The sequence below is a fragment of the Aythya ferina genome (genome assembly GCF_964211825.1).
Source record: "Aythya ferina genome assembly, chromosome: 3".
Classification (NCBI taxonomy): Eukaryota; Metazoa; Chordata; class Aves; order Anseriformes; family Anatidae; genus Aythya; species Aythya ferina.
In genome coordinates, this window is record NC_140298.1 from 87,285 (window position 1) to 103,639 (window position 16,355).

The 16,355-nt window shown below is 44.1% G+C and overlaps 1 protein-coding gene across 1 annotated transcript; it reads right to left on the reverse strand.

The window, feature by feature from the left end:
• Positions 1-10,315: 10,315 nt before the first annotated feature.
• Positions 10,316-14,554, reverse strand: LOC311434497 (uncharacterized protein). Its single transcript, XM_084514695.1, has 5 exons — positions 14,506-14,554; positions 14,135-14,314; positions 13,769-13,936; positions 12,728-12,829; positions 10,316-12,106 (listed from the first exon to the last, which is right to left on the reverse strand). The coding sequence occupies exons 3-5, from the start codon at positions 13,923-13,925 to the stop codon at positions 11,925-11,927; spliced, it is 441 nt and encodes a 146-aa protein (XP_084370821.1). The 5' UTR covers positions 13,926-13,936; positions 14,135-14,314; positions 14,506-14,554; the 3' UTR covers positions 10,316-11,924.
• Between the last annotated feature and the right edge of the window lie 1,801 nt (positions 14,555-16,355).

Consider the following 16,355-nt stretch of genomic DNA (forward strand, 5'->3'; position numbering starts at 1 on the left):
CTGCTGTCTGCCTTTGATTAGTCCAGATTCAATCTGCGTAGCTGTCTTCAATTTCATGAATGTATTCTCAGCTTGTTTGTGTCTGATATTTCTACAATGTAGCTTCCATCTAGCAAGTTCATCACCTTTGAAGTGGCCTCTTTTTTCTTCTAAGGAAACTGAGAAGCCTATAGTGGAGTGCCAGGAGTGTGAGACAGACACATCCTCCTCTAGAACAGCAGTGGGCTCATCACTGACCTCAGGGAACCTTGGTGATGTCAGCTCCTTCTCATCTAAGGCCTCAAGCCTCCACCGCACAGCCAGTGGAGCAAGCAGTGGTCACTCTGCAACATATATTGGTAATGATAAGGGTGCGGGTTACAGTAAGGGTAAGTGTAAGATTTAGATTTAGGCTAAGGGTAAGTGTAGCAGAGAGGGTAAGGTTTACAGTAAGGTTTAAGGTTTAGGCTTAGGATAAGCGTAAGGGTAAGGGTAAGGGTAATTGTACGAGTAATTGCTAGGGTAATTGTAAGTATAAGTGTACTTTTAACTTTTGTTGAATGGTTTATGGTAAGGGTAAGGTTAAGGGTAAGGTAGGGTAAGAAGGATGAGGGTCAGGGTAAGTGTTGGGGTAAGGTTTAGGTTAAGTGTAGGAGTAATGTTATGTTTAAGTGTAAGGGTGAGGATAAGGGTAAGAGTTAGATGTAGGTAAGGGTGAGGGTTAGTGTAAGATTGAGATTTAGGCTAAGGCTAAGTGTAGGAGAAAGGATAAGAGTTATGGTAAGGGAAAGTGTTAGGATAAGGGTAACGTTGAAGGTAAGGGTAAGGGTAATTGTACGAGTCATTGCTAGGATAAGTGTGCATGTAAGTGTTGTTGTATGGCTTATGGTAAGGGTAAGTTTAAGGGTAAGGTTTATGTTAAGGGTAAGCGTAAGCGTAATGGATTGAGTAAGGGTAAGGGTAACAGTATGGTTAAGGGTACAAGTATGTGTTAGGGTATGGGCTATGGTAAGGGTAAGGGTTAGGGTAAGTGTAAGGGTACGGGTCATGGTAAGGGTTAGGGTTAGGGTAAGGGTAAGGTTAATGGTAACGGTAAGTGTAAGGGTAAGGGTTAGGGTAAGGCTAAGTGTAAGGATATGGGTAATGGTAAGGGTAAGGGTTAGAGTAAGGGTAGGAGTAATTGAACGAGTAATTCCTAGGGTAACTGTAAGCGTAAGTGTACATTTAAGTGTTGTTGTATGGCTTATGGTAAGGGTAAGGTTAAGTGTTAGGGTAATGATTATGGTTAATTATAGGGTTAGGGTGAGAAAAACGTAAGGTTAAGTATTAGCTAAAGGTTAAGCGCAAGGTTAATGTTAAGAGTAAGTGTAAGGTTTAGGTTAGGGTTAATGTAAGGGTCAGGGTAAGGGTTGGGGTAAGGTTTAGGGTAAGTGTTAGGTTCAGGATAAGTGTTAGGGTAAGTGTAAGGTTAATGGTAACCGTAAGTGTAAAGGTAAGGGTTAGGGTAAGGGTAAGAATAAGGGTATGGGTAATGGTAAGGTTGAGGGTTAGGCTAAGGGTAAGTGTAAGGTTTAGATTTAAGCTAAGGGTAAGTGTAGCAGAAAGGGTAAGGTTTACGGTAAGGTTTAAGTTTTAGGCTTAGGTTAAGGGTAAGGGTAAGGTTTAGATTTAGGAAAAGGGTAAGTGTAGCAGAAAGGTTAAGGGTTAGGGTAAGGTTAAGGGTAAGGTTAGTGGTATGGATAAGGGTAAGGCTAAGGGTAAGGGTACGGGTCAGGGTAAGGGTTAGCGTAAGGATTTGAGTAAGGGTTAGGATAAGTGTAAGGGTGCAAGCAAGGATTAGGGCAAGAGTAATTGTACTAGTAATAGTAATAGTAAGGGTTAGGGTAAGTGTAAGGGAAAGTGTTAGGATATGTTTTAGGGGAAGCAGAAGGGTAAGGGTTAGGTTAAGTGTAAGGGGAAGGGGAAGGTAAGGGGAAGGGTTGGAGTAAGGTATAGGGTAAGGGTAAGGTTATGGTTAAAGGAAAGAGTAAGGGTAAGGAAAAAGTAAAGGTAAGGATTTGGGTAATGGTAAGGGTGAGAAGGGTTAGGGTAAGGGTTACGGTAAGGGTTAGGTAACGCAGTGTACAACCTGGGACGTCACACGCAGAGCTGCCTCTGGCAAGGTGAGTGAGGAGATGTAGCAGTTGTTGTGTTGTAGGTCTCACTGTTCCTCTAAGCATCCCCTCTTTGTCTTTTAGAGGTGTTGTAGCTGTTTGAAGAGGGTAGATTGAAGCATCTGCCTCGGGGGCTGGTAAGCGGCAGAGGTAAGGGAGCAGATGAGAGTAACTTACCTAGTTGTGCTGTGTCTTTGGATGCTGCATCGGCCTATGCGTTTCTTTTTCTTTCACAGGTGTCTCGCACAGGCTCAAAGGAGCAAACTGCACTCTGAAGAGCTGTGTAAGAAGAGGGGCTGGTCATGAGCTGGGTTGGAGCAGAACGACCAAGTAGCACAAGGTGACTATGAAAGGTGTCCGTCTTGCTTTGCAGGTGCCGTGGCAGGCTCTCCACAGAAGTGGATAAGGATATGAGATAAGGCCAGAGAGCGACAAGGAGCGGCACGTGCAGGGATGGTTTTGAAGCACTGCTGTGGCTTACTCTTCTGTTCATCAGGTGCCACAGGCAAGGTGGGTTGTAACGTCAGTCGTTATATTTGCATGAAAGCAGTTCACTTGAATGCCACAGTGCATCTGAGTAGGGTGTTCTAGCAGAAAAAGTTTGTCTGGCACAGCGGTGCCTGATGGCAGTGTGTTTCCTCAGGTGAAGAGGTGCCTGAAGCCCCATCCTATCTAGCCTGCACACAATTATCTGAGAATGAAAGCTGCTTTCCAGTAATTCAGAAAGCCAAGTTACGTCTCAGCCTTGAGCATCTCAGGCTTTTGGGCCTGTCTGTAACATTTGGCACCAGCACTAATACTTTTTTTGGCATATGTTTAGTGTTATAAATTGCCCCCTTAATTAATTTTCAGAGAGCATTAATAATAAAAGGAATTTATTGAGTAAGCAACAGCAAGCAAAACAGCGCTGGGCAGCCGGGGAGTCTCGGCTCTGCCAACGGCGCGCACCTCACCCCCGCCAGGGTCCCTTTTTATAGCTTGGTAATTCCGAGATTACGCAGCACATCCTGGTGTATTCTGCGACTGCGTGCACTGTTGCTAGGGGGTCATCTCTGTCCCTCTGGTGGTCGTGAAGATGAAGGCCGTAGTCTTCCTCCGCGTTGTGGTTCAACTTCTTTTTTTATTTGGTCATGTTGGCCCAGCGTGAGACAGGAAGGCAGGATGTTGATACACTAGTTTAGCAACTTATCAGGAGACGGTTACATGAGCTTTGCAGCAATGTCTTTGAACAAAAGAGGCAACTGAGATGCAGGAGAGAAGGGGAGGGGGTTCTCTTTTTTGTTACATTAAGCAAAAGAATTTTCATAGTGTCTAGCCAAGCATTATACAGCTCCTTACTTCAGCAGGGAGTTTTCACAACTCCCGTTCCTCAAACAGAACTCCTTGTTTTTATAATACAAAAGACAATGAACAAACATTTATTGTGTATTACAATCCCTCCTTTTTCTTTAAGTTACTCATTTTGTTCATTGAAGCTCTGCAATGCCTGGCTACTAAGAACTACTAAGAATGTTTCCTCGATTCCTTCGTTGGTACTTCTTGGCTCGTATTTGGCATGTATGAGCGTTAAATGTGCCGCTTCTAAACGTCCCTTTACAATCGCATTCAATTTATTAAAAATACATGGTCCAAAAGTTAGTGCTATTATTAATAACAACAAAGGTCCTGTTATTGTTGATAATAAAGTAGTAAGCCAAGGTGAATAATTAAACCAAGATTCGTACCAGCTCTGTCGGGCTTCATTCTCCCGTTTCCTTTTTTCCAACCCTTCCCTGGGTCTTGCCATTGTATCTCTTACCACTCCAGTGTGATCAGCATACACAGCATTGCTCTTTCAGGGCTGCAAACAGCCCGTCCTGTTGTAAAAAAAAATACCAAATCTAATCCCCTACGATTTTGTAACACTACCTCTGAAAGTGACCTGATAGATTTTCCAGGGCCGAGATGGATTGTTCAATTTGTGTCAGGTCCTCGTCCACAGCAATGCGTAAGGAAGTAAATTCTTGATTTTGTTTAACCAATGAGGCTACCCTGGTCCCCACTCCAGCTCCTCCCAGGATTATTAGGGTGGCCAAAGTTAGAGCCGTGAATGGTTCCCGTCTTTCCAGATGATAACTTGCCACTGTGTGCTGGGTATACATACAATCCTCAGGGTGGTATAGAATCCTTGGTATAATTATCACTTGTATACAAAAATCATGAGACGCATTAAAGAGTTTTAGTGATAGACAAGGAGTTACGCCCACTGACGAACAAACCCACCTCACGTTGTTGGCTGGGATTAACCACTCGGCTGATTGTTTTCCATTCTCCATGATATTACATAGGTGACACTTCCCACTAGGAACCATGCCCACACACCTACCACCTCCAGTGACTTGTGTTAGTGTTACCCTTACGTCTTTTCCCCAACTGCAATGTAGAGGGCTGTTCTCGTTTGTGCGGGTGGGCTCCCCAGGATCCCTGATAGCATCATAATATGAAGGCCTTATACTAAAGCATAATCAACAGTGTTTTGTTACATTTGGGTTTGTTTTGTTTAATAATTGGTAGCTAGCATTCATGACCCCCCCCATATGTTATTCTCAGCTATGTTATCATTCTTGGCTTTACCTGAGCTCATAGGGCTGCTGAGGGTTGGCACTGTAGTATTTTCCGCAGGCTGGATTCCCTGGACACTTTCTGACAATACCTCATTTGGTCCTACTGCCTGAGCCTATCAGCATCCTTCTTTTTATTAGTATGAGTCCTCCCCTATCTGTTCCTTGTTCGTAAAATCTGACATTTTTCCTAGTACCCAGCTAGTATCGTCCAAGTTTGTTATATTTATATATAGAACCTTGCAAATTTCTTCATTTCCGTGGAAGGTTCCTGTATACCCTATACCATGCCCTTGCCACCTGTAACGGGGATCCACTTGTCAGTTACAACCTTGCGGCCCATATCCCACTTGTAAGAATTTATTCCGACCAGCCCCGAGTGTCCAGTCCGTAGCAATGGTTTCACACCCCCAGTATGCACAATAATATGCGTTTGGATAATTACAGTACACCTTTCCTGGGTTAGAACTTGGGCAGAAATAAAATCCTGATCTGTTAAAGCATGGCTGCATTGACGCCAGGTCACATAATGTGATGCGGAAACTGGGAGCACCCGCTGTCGTTGTTTGCTGGATGATGAATTGATCCTTCCATCTGATCAAGCTCCATTTAAAAGGATGGTGGGGATGCGCAGACCCATAGCTGACCAAAACGATGATACTGACTCCCATGTATTGTAGGAGGTGGTCGGAGCCCATCTAAATTGTCGGCCCCTCAGTCCCCCACCGTTTTCACTTCTCTGCCTCGCTTGTCAGTTCGGTTGCAGCGAACTACAAGGTATCGGTTCTTCTTGGCAGCAGCAGTGTTCTTCAGGGGAACCTACTAGGGAGCCTTCAAAACAGGGGCTCCTCCCCTTCCCATGATACACAGATAATATACAATACTTATCGAGTCCGTCTTAGTGTCAGCTTCAAGTCGTCAGGGCCTGGAGCTGCCTCCCATTTACCTTCCCGGATTGGTCCTTTCACACGGCTGGCATGCGTACATCCTTTCTCCGCAGTTCAAATAGCTGTTTCTGTGGTAAGCAAAACAACATAGGGGCCTTCCCCGTCGTGGTGTTAAAGAAGTCTCTTTCCAAGTCTTAATTAGAATTGAGGGTGATCAAGTGGCAATTCCAAGTCATAGGGCATACCATATAGCATTTCAAAAGGAGAAATTCCTACATCAGTTCTGGGCTGCATCCATATGATTAACAGTGCAAGGGGTAAGCATTTTACCCAAAAAGCCTTAGTTTCCAGCACAAGTTTTGTTAGTTGTTTCTTAATTTCACCATTCATTCGCTCTACCTTTCCAGAAGAGGAGGGGTGCCAGGGGCTGTGAAAATCCCACTCAATCTCTAAGGCCTGCTTTAATCCTTGCAGTAAAGCTTTACACCCATTCAGTCACGTGGTCGATTAGGACAAACAAGTAACTCAGTAAAGTCTACCTGTATACTTTGGAAAGGTCAAAGCCCTGGCTCCCGTCCCCCTCTAGATAGGTTACAGAAGACCTTTTTATTTACCCTTTGACATATAGTAGTACATCCTCTGCATGTGTGCTTCCCTAAAGTATATATTCCTACACAGACATGCTTTCTTAGAACAACATCACACATTGCTTGCACCTCCCAATGACTCTTCTGATGTAAAACAGTTAATATTTGCCTCATTATCACTTTATTCAGCATTTCTCTCCCATCAGGGAGTATCGATTTTCCTTAAAATGATCCACATATTTGTAACATTAATACCTCCTTGGGAGGTTGTAATTGCTCCAAAATCTTGTTTAGAATTTACCCAAATAGATAGGTGGCCCTGTAAACCCCTGAGGTAAAATTGTCCACCTATATTGTTGCTTCCGCCCCCATTTCAGGGTCTTTCCAGTCAGAGGTGAATATACATGTATGTTTGCTCTCAGGGCCAGAGAGCACTCCATTAATAACACTGTTATTCCAGTCTAACAATTTACTAGTTGAATGCCCAACTTAATCATCAAATCCCTTCCCAACAAGTTAGTCTCTGCCTTGGATACATACAATAATTGCCTAGTGATCATTTTATCCCCTAGTCTCAGCTTGGTATCCCCCAAAAGTGGCACTGTTATCCCAGCCCCTTCTACCCCCATCACATTTAGGGTTTCACTAGTTAATTTAATCCCTGATACTTTACAAGTCAGTAATGACTTAGCTGCCCCAGTGTATTGGATTTGATGGCAAGGTTCGGGGGGTGTGAGGGGTGTGGGAGTGGGAAACTGCAGTGGCAGCCCCCGTGAAAAAACAAAACAAAGCAAAACAAAACAAAAACAGAAACCTCCCCGTGGTAGATAAGGGACAATTTCATCTGGCCCTAAAGGGGCCCACTGCTGCCCAGAGCCAAGCCATAGCAACACAGTCCGTGCCTCTGTGAGAGCACATCCACGAAAACAAACAAACAAAGAAACAAACAAAAACCTGCTGCTCAACAGCGGCTGGGAGAGCGAGAAACCCCCCGCAGACACCAAAGTCAGTGCAGAAGGAGGAGGAGGAGGCGCTCCAGGCGCTGGAGCCGAAGCCCCCCTGCAGCCGCTGGAGAGGCCCCTGGTGGAGCAGGCTGTTCCCCCCTCCCCGATGCTTGGGAAACTGAACAGACACCACAGCAAATATGCAAACATACCAAAACTTCTAGACTGTTACTTAGATAATGCCTACATCACCTTTCCCTGCTCATTCAACTTCGAATACCTTTAACACTTTCAACAAACCTTTTAACACTTCCTTTATCTTTCTCTAGCCTTTACTTTTCTAATGCCGACATCAAAGGCTCAGTCAGGGGCCAACTTAATTCCGTACCTTTTCCCTCCAAGATGCTGAAATGACATCAATATACAACATTTCATCCTGTTTTCCTTCCTTCCACAAAAACAACATTGACTGTAATATGGTGTTATAATTAGTAATTCCATTTAGGGGCCACTCCGCTCCATCTGATTCAAAGATCAAAGCCGAAATTCCTTTAAGTGGTATATTCTTTATTGCAGCGCTGGATGCACGGGGGATCTCTCCACCTATCGTGCATACCCAAAGCAGAAAGCAGTCTTGAATTTATACAATCAATCTATCAATATTCTACAAGTGCCTATACATATTCATTACCTATCCCCGCCTTCCCTCGCTTCTCATGCTAATTAGCCTTTTGGCACCTTGCACCTGCGTAGAGCCTCCCAAGAATTGTGGGCAGGGGTCTTTGGAAGGAAGACCCCGAGTCTTCCTCACAGTGTACTTTTCACCTTTGGTCAGGAATCTGCTGAATTGGCATGTTTCTTAATTGCAAGAGCTGGTTGTTGCTAATTCTTCTGTTTGTTGTATCTTTATAATGAATTCCAATGTCCAGTTTTGAGATTTATAGTCCTTACGTTTGTTTCTCTGTCCGTCTGCCGCTTCCTTATCATGAGTTCCAGTGTCTTGTTTCGAGATATACAGTCCATGTCTGGGGATTGTCCTTGCCTCCCCAATGCCTCCCCAATACCTCCTTAATCACATTCTCTAGTTTATAAAGTGGCCACCACTGATTACAATATTTGATAAGGGTTCTTTTACTCTCTATACCCTCTCACCCCACTATATCCCTCCAATGTGTTAGTACATATCATAGGAGTCTTTTCCTCTGGATTTCTTTGCTTTGAACTTTTCCTATTGTAATCTACAGTGGTTAATATTCCACCGTTTTACTAGAAGCTCTTTACTAGACAATCCCAATCCCTCCAAAATCCACAATATACAGATACACAAGTAAAACCAGACCACTGTAAATTAACTGCCTGTAGACAATTACACTGAGGACATTTAAACCTGATGCACCGATAATATGCCTGGGCAAATTTTGTTCCCTTAGACATACACCTCAATGGCAGTTTTTATATTTACATATTTACATATTAACATATGTATAAAAGAACACTTTAACAAAAATGCCCGGGCTTATATATATATACAATATACAATGTACAGTTATTATTCCAGTTAGAATTATTCCTCAGCAGCTTCAAACATTATACCAGTTACCATTAAAGCTCGCTTACCCTCCTCCTGTCTCTTTCTTAAAATCTTGGACGTCCCCAGAGTTAATGGGGATGGCCACATATTCCTAGTCACTGGTCCCTGAGCGCTAGAGTCAGAGTCACTATCAGAGTCTCCCCGGGGTTGCGGATTAGGAAGCCCGGGAGTCAGAGGGGCTGCAGGTGGGGGTGGTGGAATATAGGGAGGCTGTGGGGCTGGGATCTCTAATTCTCGGTTTTTCTTGTGCCTCCCATTCCCTCCTTTTTCTTTTAGAGGATATAAATTGGCTCAAGTTTCCGAGCTGATCCACAAATGTGCATATTCACTTTCTTCCAAACTAAAAGGTTCTTTTGAGTTTACATAAATATTTAGGGCCTGGCAAACCCAATCTTCAAAGGACCCAAATACGGGCCAGTAAAGGTGGTCTCCTCGAATCTATTTACCACCCCAAACTTCAACACAATAATGTATCATTTTTACTTTATTCCTTCCCCGCCTAAAAGGGGAATCCTCCCAATTTTTAATCATTAATCCCGGGGTAACCTAACATCAGACGTTACCCTGCCCATGGGACCAGAAGGCTTACTCTTCTTCTGTCCCATCTTCTGGAGCGCCTTCACACACACACACAAATCGCTTCCCCCTTTTCGTGGCCCAGTCCCTTGCGGGATGTGGGAACCGCACTACTGAGGGGTCCACAATCGCTTCGTCCGCAATTGGACGTCTCACAGCGACACGCTCCAGGATACCCAACCCCAACCGAACGGATCACCGGCCTATACTTACTCACTCCTGAGTCTTCGTTCGGTCTTCGTACACAAAGATTACTAGGGGTTGCCAGCTTTATTTGCTTGCTGCCGAATTTAGGGTTCGTCGGTGAAGGATTTGAATGAAAGTAATCCTAGCGAAGGCCGCTGAAATCAGCAGGGCGCCCCCTCCGAAGGTCTTTCAATCAGATTGCCTTCATCCGAGTCACGGCACCAAATTTGTTATAAATTGCCCCCTTAATTAATTTTCAGAGAGCATTGCATTAATAATAGGAATTTATTGAGTAAGCAACAGCAAGCAAAACAGCGCTGGGCGGCCGGGGAGTCTCGGCTCTGCCAACGGCGCGCACCTCACCCCCGCCAGGGTCCCTTTTTATAGCTTGGTAATTCCGAGATTACGCAGCACATCCTGGTATATTCTGCGACTGCGCGCACTGTTGCTAGGGGGTCGTCTCTGTCCCTCTGGTGGTCGTGAAGATGAAGGCCGTAGTCTTCCTCCGCGTTGTGGTTCAACTTCTTTTTTTATTTGGTCATGTTGGCCCAGCGTGAGACAGGAAGGCAGGATGTTGATACACTAGTTTAGCAACTTATCAGGAGACGGTTACATGAGCTTTGCAGCAATGTCTTTGAACAAAAGAGGCAACTGAGATGCAGGAGAGAAGGGGAGGGGGTTCTCTTTTTTGTTACATTAAGCAAAAGAATTTTCATAGTGTCTAGCCAAGCATTATACAGCTCCTTACTTCAGCAGGGAGTTTTCACAACTCCCGTTCCTCAAACAGAACTCCTTGTTTTTATAATACAAAAGACAATGAACAAACATTTATTGTGTATTACAGTTCCCTGGAAACACTCCAATTCTGTGCAATTCAATTCCAAAGGTCAAGTGACCTCAGTCCCTGAGCCACTCCCAGCCTGGAAGACAAGCAGCGAGGCGGAAGTACATCTCCCAGCGTGCCACGGAAGCTAGCGTGGCCGACTGCCAACCTGAGGACCACAACTCCCAGCGTGCTGCGGGGCAAGACACTCCCTGCCGCCCTCTGCTGGGACACCCCAGAGCCAGCGCGGCAGCCCCATCGCGTGGTCTCTGCCATCAAAAAAGATCAAGAGAGAAGTGGGACAGAGGAAGGAGTAACAGTGGTAGCTGGACAGAGGAATTGCAGGGAATGCTACTGCAGGCATACAAACCTGGGTGCTGCAGTACAGTGCTTTTATCATTGATGGGCAGTACCAGTTGTGGTTGCAATGCTGTGCAGGTTCAGTGCAAGCAGCTGTCACAAAGTCTCAGGAGAGCATAGAAGCACAAGGAGTGTGGGGCATAATGTCTCTCTCAGGGTTCCAGAGTAGAGTGCAAAGGTCTGAAATGGGTGAGTGGGGGTAACATGGCTACCCAGCAGACACCCAGATGCCCAGACAAGCCCTGCGTGCCACTGTGTCGGCTCCTGAGCACCATGCACATGCCAGCAGTCTACAAAGCGTGCAGAGGCAAGTTAGCAGCAAGAAACTGATGCACAGGAGAGGATGTCCCTGTGCAGCCTGCACCCACCCCTCTCCCTGCCCTGCCAGCATTTGCAGTGTGGCACCATTCCACTCCCTCCCCACCCACCTTGACACTCCAACCACCCTGACCTATGGAAGGCTGCACTGAGCCCCTGGCTGCAGCATGCACATGTGAGTTCACTTCTTCCAGTATGCAAAAGGAAGCATTTATTCAGGGCTTCTTTTAAACTTCAAAGTAGTACTGCATCTGGATGATGGGTTTGGAGGGATTATATTTTATATAAAACCCACGAGAAATAAATATCTGGTAGAAATAGGTAACAAAGTTCACGCTGTATACAGTTGTGCTATTTATCTACAGTTGTCAAAAATACAATGAAATTAGGTAAAAAAGGTTGCTTGGTCGAAACATTAATGAATAATTATGTGTTCCAAATGCATAGGAGTGGCAGAGCGATCAAAGACAGTAAGTGTCTTAAAGCTTCAGAGCTTTCAAGAGCTGCCACGATCACATGACTAAAGAAAAGCTACCAAGTTTGTTCACCAAGACAGCTGTTCAAAGTAAAGACAGGGAAAAAAAACTTACACTCTACCACCAGGCATCTTTGCTGGAGGGGAGCAAGAGGAGGAAAAGAAGGCAGCAGATGTTTAAACTTCTCCTTATGGTATCTGTATGTTTTGAAGAAACCTCTCTGGCAGAAGCAAGGTCAGTTTGCAGATACTATCTAAGGAAACAGCAACAGACAGCAGCAAATAATGTGTGTCACGGATAGGATCACTTCATATTCATTGTACTGCACAATGACCAAGACCAATGATCCCGGAGATGAAAAACAAAATCTCTCTCCCCAAAGAGCACCCTGAAGCCTGAACATCTTCAATAAACATTTTAACCCTGAATTTTCTCACAATGTTCTCAGTTGGTATTTCTCTGAGGGAGAGGTAGGCTCTCATGGAGATACTTCATGCTCCCATGCTCTGAGAAGTCAGAAACATGATTGTCCCCTCTCAGTAACCACTTTGTAGTGAAGTAACCATTTTGTATTCTCACTGGTCCACGTGCATGGATACCAGAAGTACTAATTCCAACTTCAGCAACTGTAGAAAACACACAAGGTAAAGGCAGTTGATCCTCGGAAGATATTCAACTTTGTACTATATAGCTCTGCATCTTTATGTAGAAGCAGTCATTCAGTGCGATCTCCCTTCCTTCGCTCCTCCCCAAGTGTAAGAAGTGATTTTTATCTGTTCTGATTAGAGGAACTTAACTATTATAAATTGGAATGTTTATACTTGTCTGTTACAGCTTCACTTTTAGAGAGAAAAGTGAGCCAGAAAGGTACGCATGTCTTACGTATATCATGCATTCGTCTGAGGGTTTACCCTTTGAACCATAAGAACTAAATTAGTCAAGATCGCAATCTTATGTCCTTTTTTTCCTTCCCTCTTCTTAAAGAGACCACTGCATGATCTTATAAAACCCTAATTACAATTTTTTTAGCACGCAGAGCACTGCGCGTTCAAGCCTACTACAGAGATTTCTAGTAGTTTCTACCTCAGGAATTAATGTTTCCCTTGTCTTCTGCAATTCCTAGTACGTGCACGTGTTTATTTAGGTAACTGATACTCAGTTTTGTTTCAGTCTTTCCTTCCTCTCACACTGCTGAGTGAGCAAACAGCTTTGTGGTGCTTAGCTGCCTGCACACCACAGGCACTTACCCGAGTCCAAATCTCTATCCATCAGAGAATTGGGTACTGGCATTCCAGAAAACGCAAGCACTGAGTTCTTCCTCCATGCTGGAGGAAGAACTCTGCTGTTTTCTTTGAGAAAGAGGCAGAGCAGAAAATAGGATACAGTATATACAGAATGATCATGCAGTCCAACAGGCACAGTCTCATACCGTGAACAGATGCAATAGCAGAACTTTCACCTGCACCGTTATCAGACAGCATTTAACAGCCTGGATTAAAACATGTTCACACACACCTTCTTCAGAGTACATTTAGCGCATAGACACAACTGTAAATATTACAAGGAGCTTGCAAAGACAAGAAGAAAGTAAAAAGATGTCTAATTCTTACTACAGTCTAGACCTTGCAAACAGGGATAGTCGTATGACTGGGGAGAAGTGACAGCAGCCCCAAGCTACATTTTGCAGTCAGATGGTTAAACTACATGTTCAGCTGTAAGCTGCAAGTCAGTCACCCAGAGCAATGGGACGAATGCTAAAGATGAACTCTATCTCCAGTACACACCCAAGTAAATCGCTGGTGCACCAGGTAGTGGCTTACAGTATCAAAAGCAAGCCTTTCAGTGCTACTCATTTAAGTTCTGCAGAAGGTGCAGAAAACAGATGCCTGCTTGAATCTCACATGGATGAGCCACAAATCAAAATGACCTTACTGTAGCTGACTCTCAGAAGTTTTAGGCTTGTATCGAGAGTCATCCTTTGGCTGGGAGCAGCTCTAGCTATGTTTTCAAGCAGCAGAGTGTTCAAACCTCATGCGGAGGAGTGGAAGAAGCACAGAGAGGCACATAGGAACAGAAGTTCACAGTATCAAAGGAGCAAGAAACTGGGAACTAAGATACATGCAGCTTTTACACTACAGATGCGGAACGGGGAGATAAAGGACTGGAAGAGATAAAAAAAAAATAAATGCTTGTGGTCCTTGTTTGCAAGACTTAAAAGTGACGTGGGAAGACAAAGTGTATATAGTCTGATCTTTCCCACAATCCCTATTCCCTCTATAGAAGCTCACCTCTTCCTCCTTCAGAGGCCTGAAGACAACTCCAGGATTCAGGAGACATTTCTGCAAAACTGTCTGACGTGGTAAGTCTGTACAATACAAGAACACAAAGCAGCCTACCTGACAAGAACATGTGTTGACTTGCCGTTGGCCAGTTGCTCAAACACATGCCTTCACCTCCTGGAATAAGGGCACACAACATGTTTTCCTTGAATTAAGCACAACTATAGATAGATGTAGCTCATAGGGTTCCGGCTGATTATGCTTACTACAGAACCAAGATAAGAGAAACTACTGCAATGTAAGTAGTTATGCTAATAACAAGAGCCCGCAGTGAAACCAAAGCAGAAGCTTAAGGAAACAGATTAGGTCACAAACCATCCTCTGTGACAATAACATCCGTGTGAGAACTTCGATACTTGTGGATATGTTCAACAGCCTCTTGTACACTATCCGCAACCTCAGTGCAGCACTCCAGATCCCCATATTCATCACGGAGAGATTTCACTTCTGAAGGGCTGAGTAAGAGGCAAACTTTGGGCCAGCATGAATCTTCACCTGCAATACCAGAAGTATATGTATTTTGTGCTGTAGATTTTACCAATGCATAACAGGTGAAAAGTGCAGCTTGTTGTTCTGGGTATAGCCAGGATGGAGTTAATTTTTTTCATAGCAGTCCCTATACTGCTATATATTGGATTTGCACCTTAAACAAACCGCTGTTCTGGCTGTTGCTAAACACTGCTCACCCGGTTTCAAGGCTTTCTCTTTTTCCCCCACAGTGAGAAGGTCAAGGGTGTTCTAAAAGATAGGAGAGGACATAACTACAACTGATTCAAACTGATGAAAGGGATAGTCTATGCCATATAATCATAGTCAGCAATATAAAATGAGGGGAGGGGAGTTTCGAGGAAGGTAGACATTGCTCAGGACACTGATCTATTTGTGGCAGGTGGTGAGTGACTGTATTTTCATCACTTGTTTTGTTTTTCCCTTTCTTATTCCTCTTTCCTTTGCTAATTAAACTATATTCGTTCCAAACCATGAGCTTTCTTGCTCTTTCTCCTCCCACTTGAGAGCAGCAGGGAAAAGTGAGCAATGCGTTGACTGATGCTTAGCTGCTGGTCTGGGGTTAACCCACATTTGTGAGACTTGCAACAGGAACCGAGGGAATGGCATAGAGCTGTGGCAGGGGAGGGTCAGGCTGGATGTTAGGGAAAGGTTCTGCACCAAGAGGTGGCTGAGCACTGGAACAGGCTCCCAGGACAGTGGTCACAGCACTGAGCCTGCTGGAGTTCAAGGAGTGTTTGGGCAATGCTCTCAGATGTATGTCTGATTTCTGGGTGGTCCTGTGTGGAGCTAGGGGTTGATCTTGGTAATCCTTGTGAGTCCCTTGCAACTCAGGGTATTCTATGATACTTCAGATTTGCTGATTAGAATCCCTACCTTTGAAGGCTTTCAAGGAAGGTGCCTGTAAGATGGCATTTTCCTGTGCAACTATACATTTTGTTGATAATGAAACCCTGACCAGTATTTGTGTGTTTCCTGTTCTCAAGTCAGATTTGACAACAGTAACATCAAGTCCTCCCCACTGTATTAAGGGACAGGAGCTGTTGGGTGCTTGTGGAAATCTACCCGTTGTCACACAAAATCCATAAATTTACCCTTCACTTCCCCCCCTAAAAAAAACATACTTCTCTTAGTATGACTTCTTTAACATCATCAAAACATGACCTGCCTATTTTACCATGTTTTCCTGCATGAATCACTGCTTATATACACTATTTGCCAAATGCAAATGCTATGTGAAAAATCCATGTTTTAAGTGTAATTTAAAGTACTTCACAAATATTTCTCTCCTGATGCATCTCTGCTATGAAACATTACGCATGTCAAAGCGATTATGTAGGATAGTGGCCTTTCACTGTTCCTGTGGAACAGTAGGAGGGGAAAATAATGGGCGGGAATAAAGGCAAGTGAGGCAAAACATTTAAACAACGTGGATGAAGCAGATTTGAGAAGGAGAAACATAACATGGGAAATGACTGAGGTAAGAAGGTAAATCAATAGATTTAATAAGAATAGTCTTTGGGTCCATGAGGTTGCCAGCCATTAAGTCAGAATTAAGAATAGTAGAGAAAGGGTTGTGGATATGCTCTTCCAAGGCAGAGAATGATTTTTTGCTATGTAAAAGGAAGTAGTTGTATCCCAGCATTGGCATGCACAGCCACCCCGAAGAAGCTGCTTTTAGATCATTTCCACTGAAAAGCTTAGGGTTTCATGGAGAAGCCGAGAAAGCTCTCCAGAAGTTCATCTAGGTGTACAAAGAGACAAGTGGGTAACGTTAAGTGTTATGTTATCATACAACTACATAGGGCTATGTCAGCAAGACCAAAGGCTCCTAAAATGAAAAAAGAAAAGTAAATAAAACAAAGACCAACACAAGTATACATGACTAACCTGTTCTACTCTCAACATGTCTATGATCTGATCAAACAACAGGGTTCTCAGCAAGTCTTGATGAATTAAGAATGTTTCCAGAGCATTAAAGGCAGCAGGATATTCACACTTTACTCTTAAACCTCAGTCAGAGACTCAA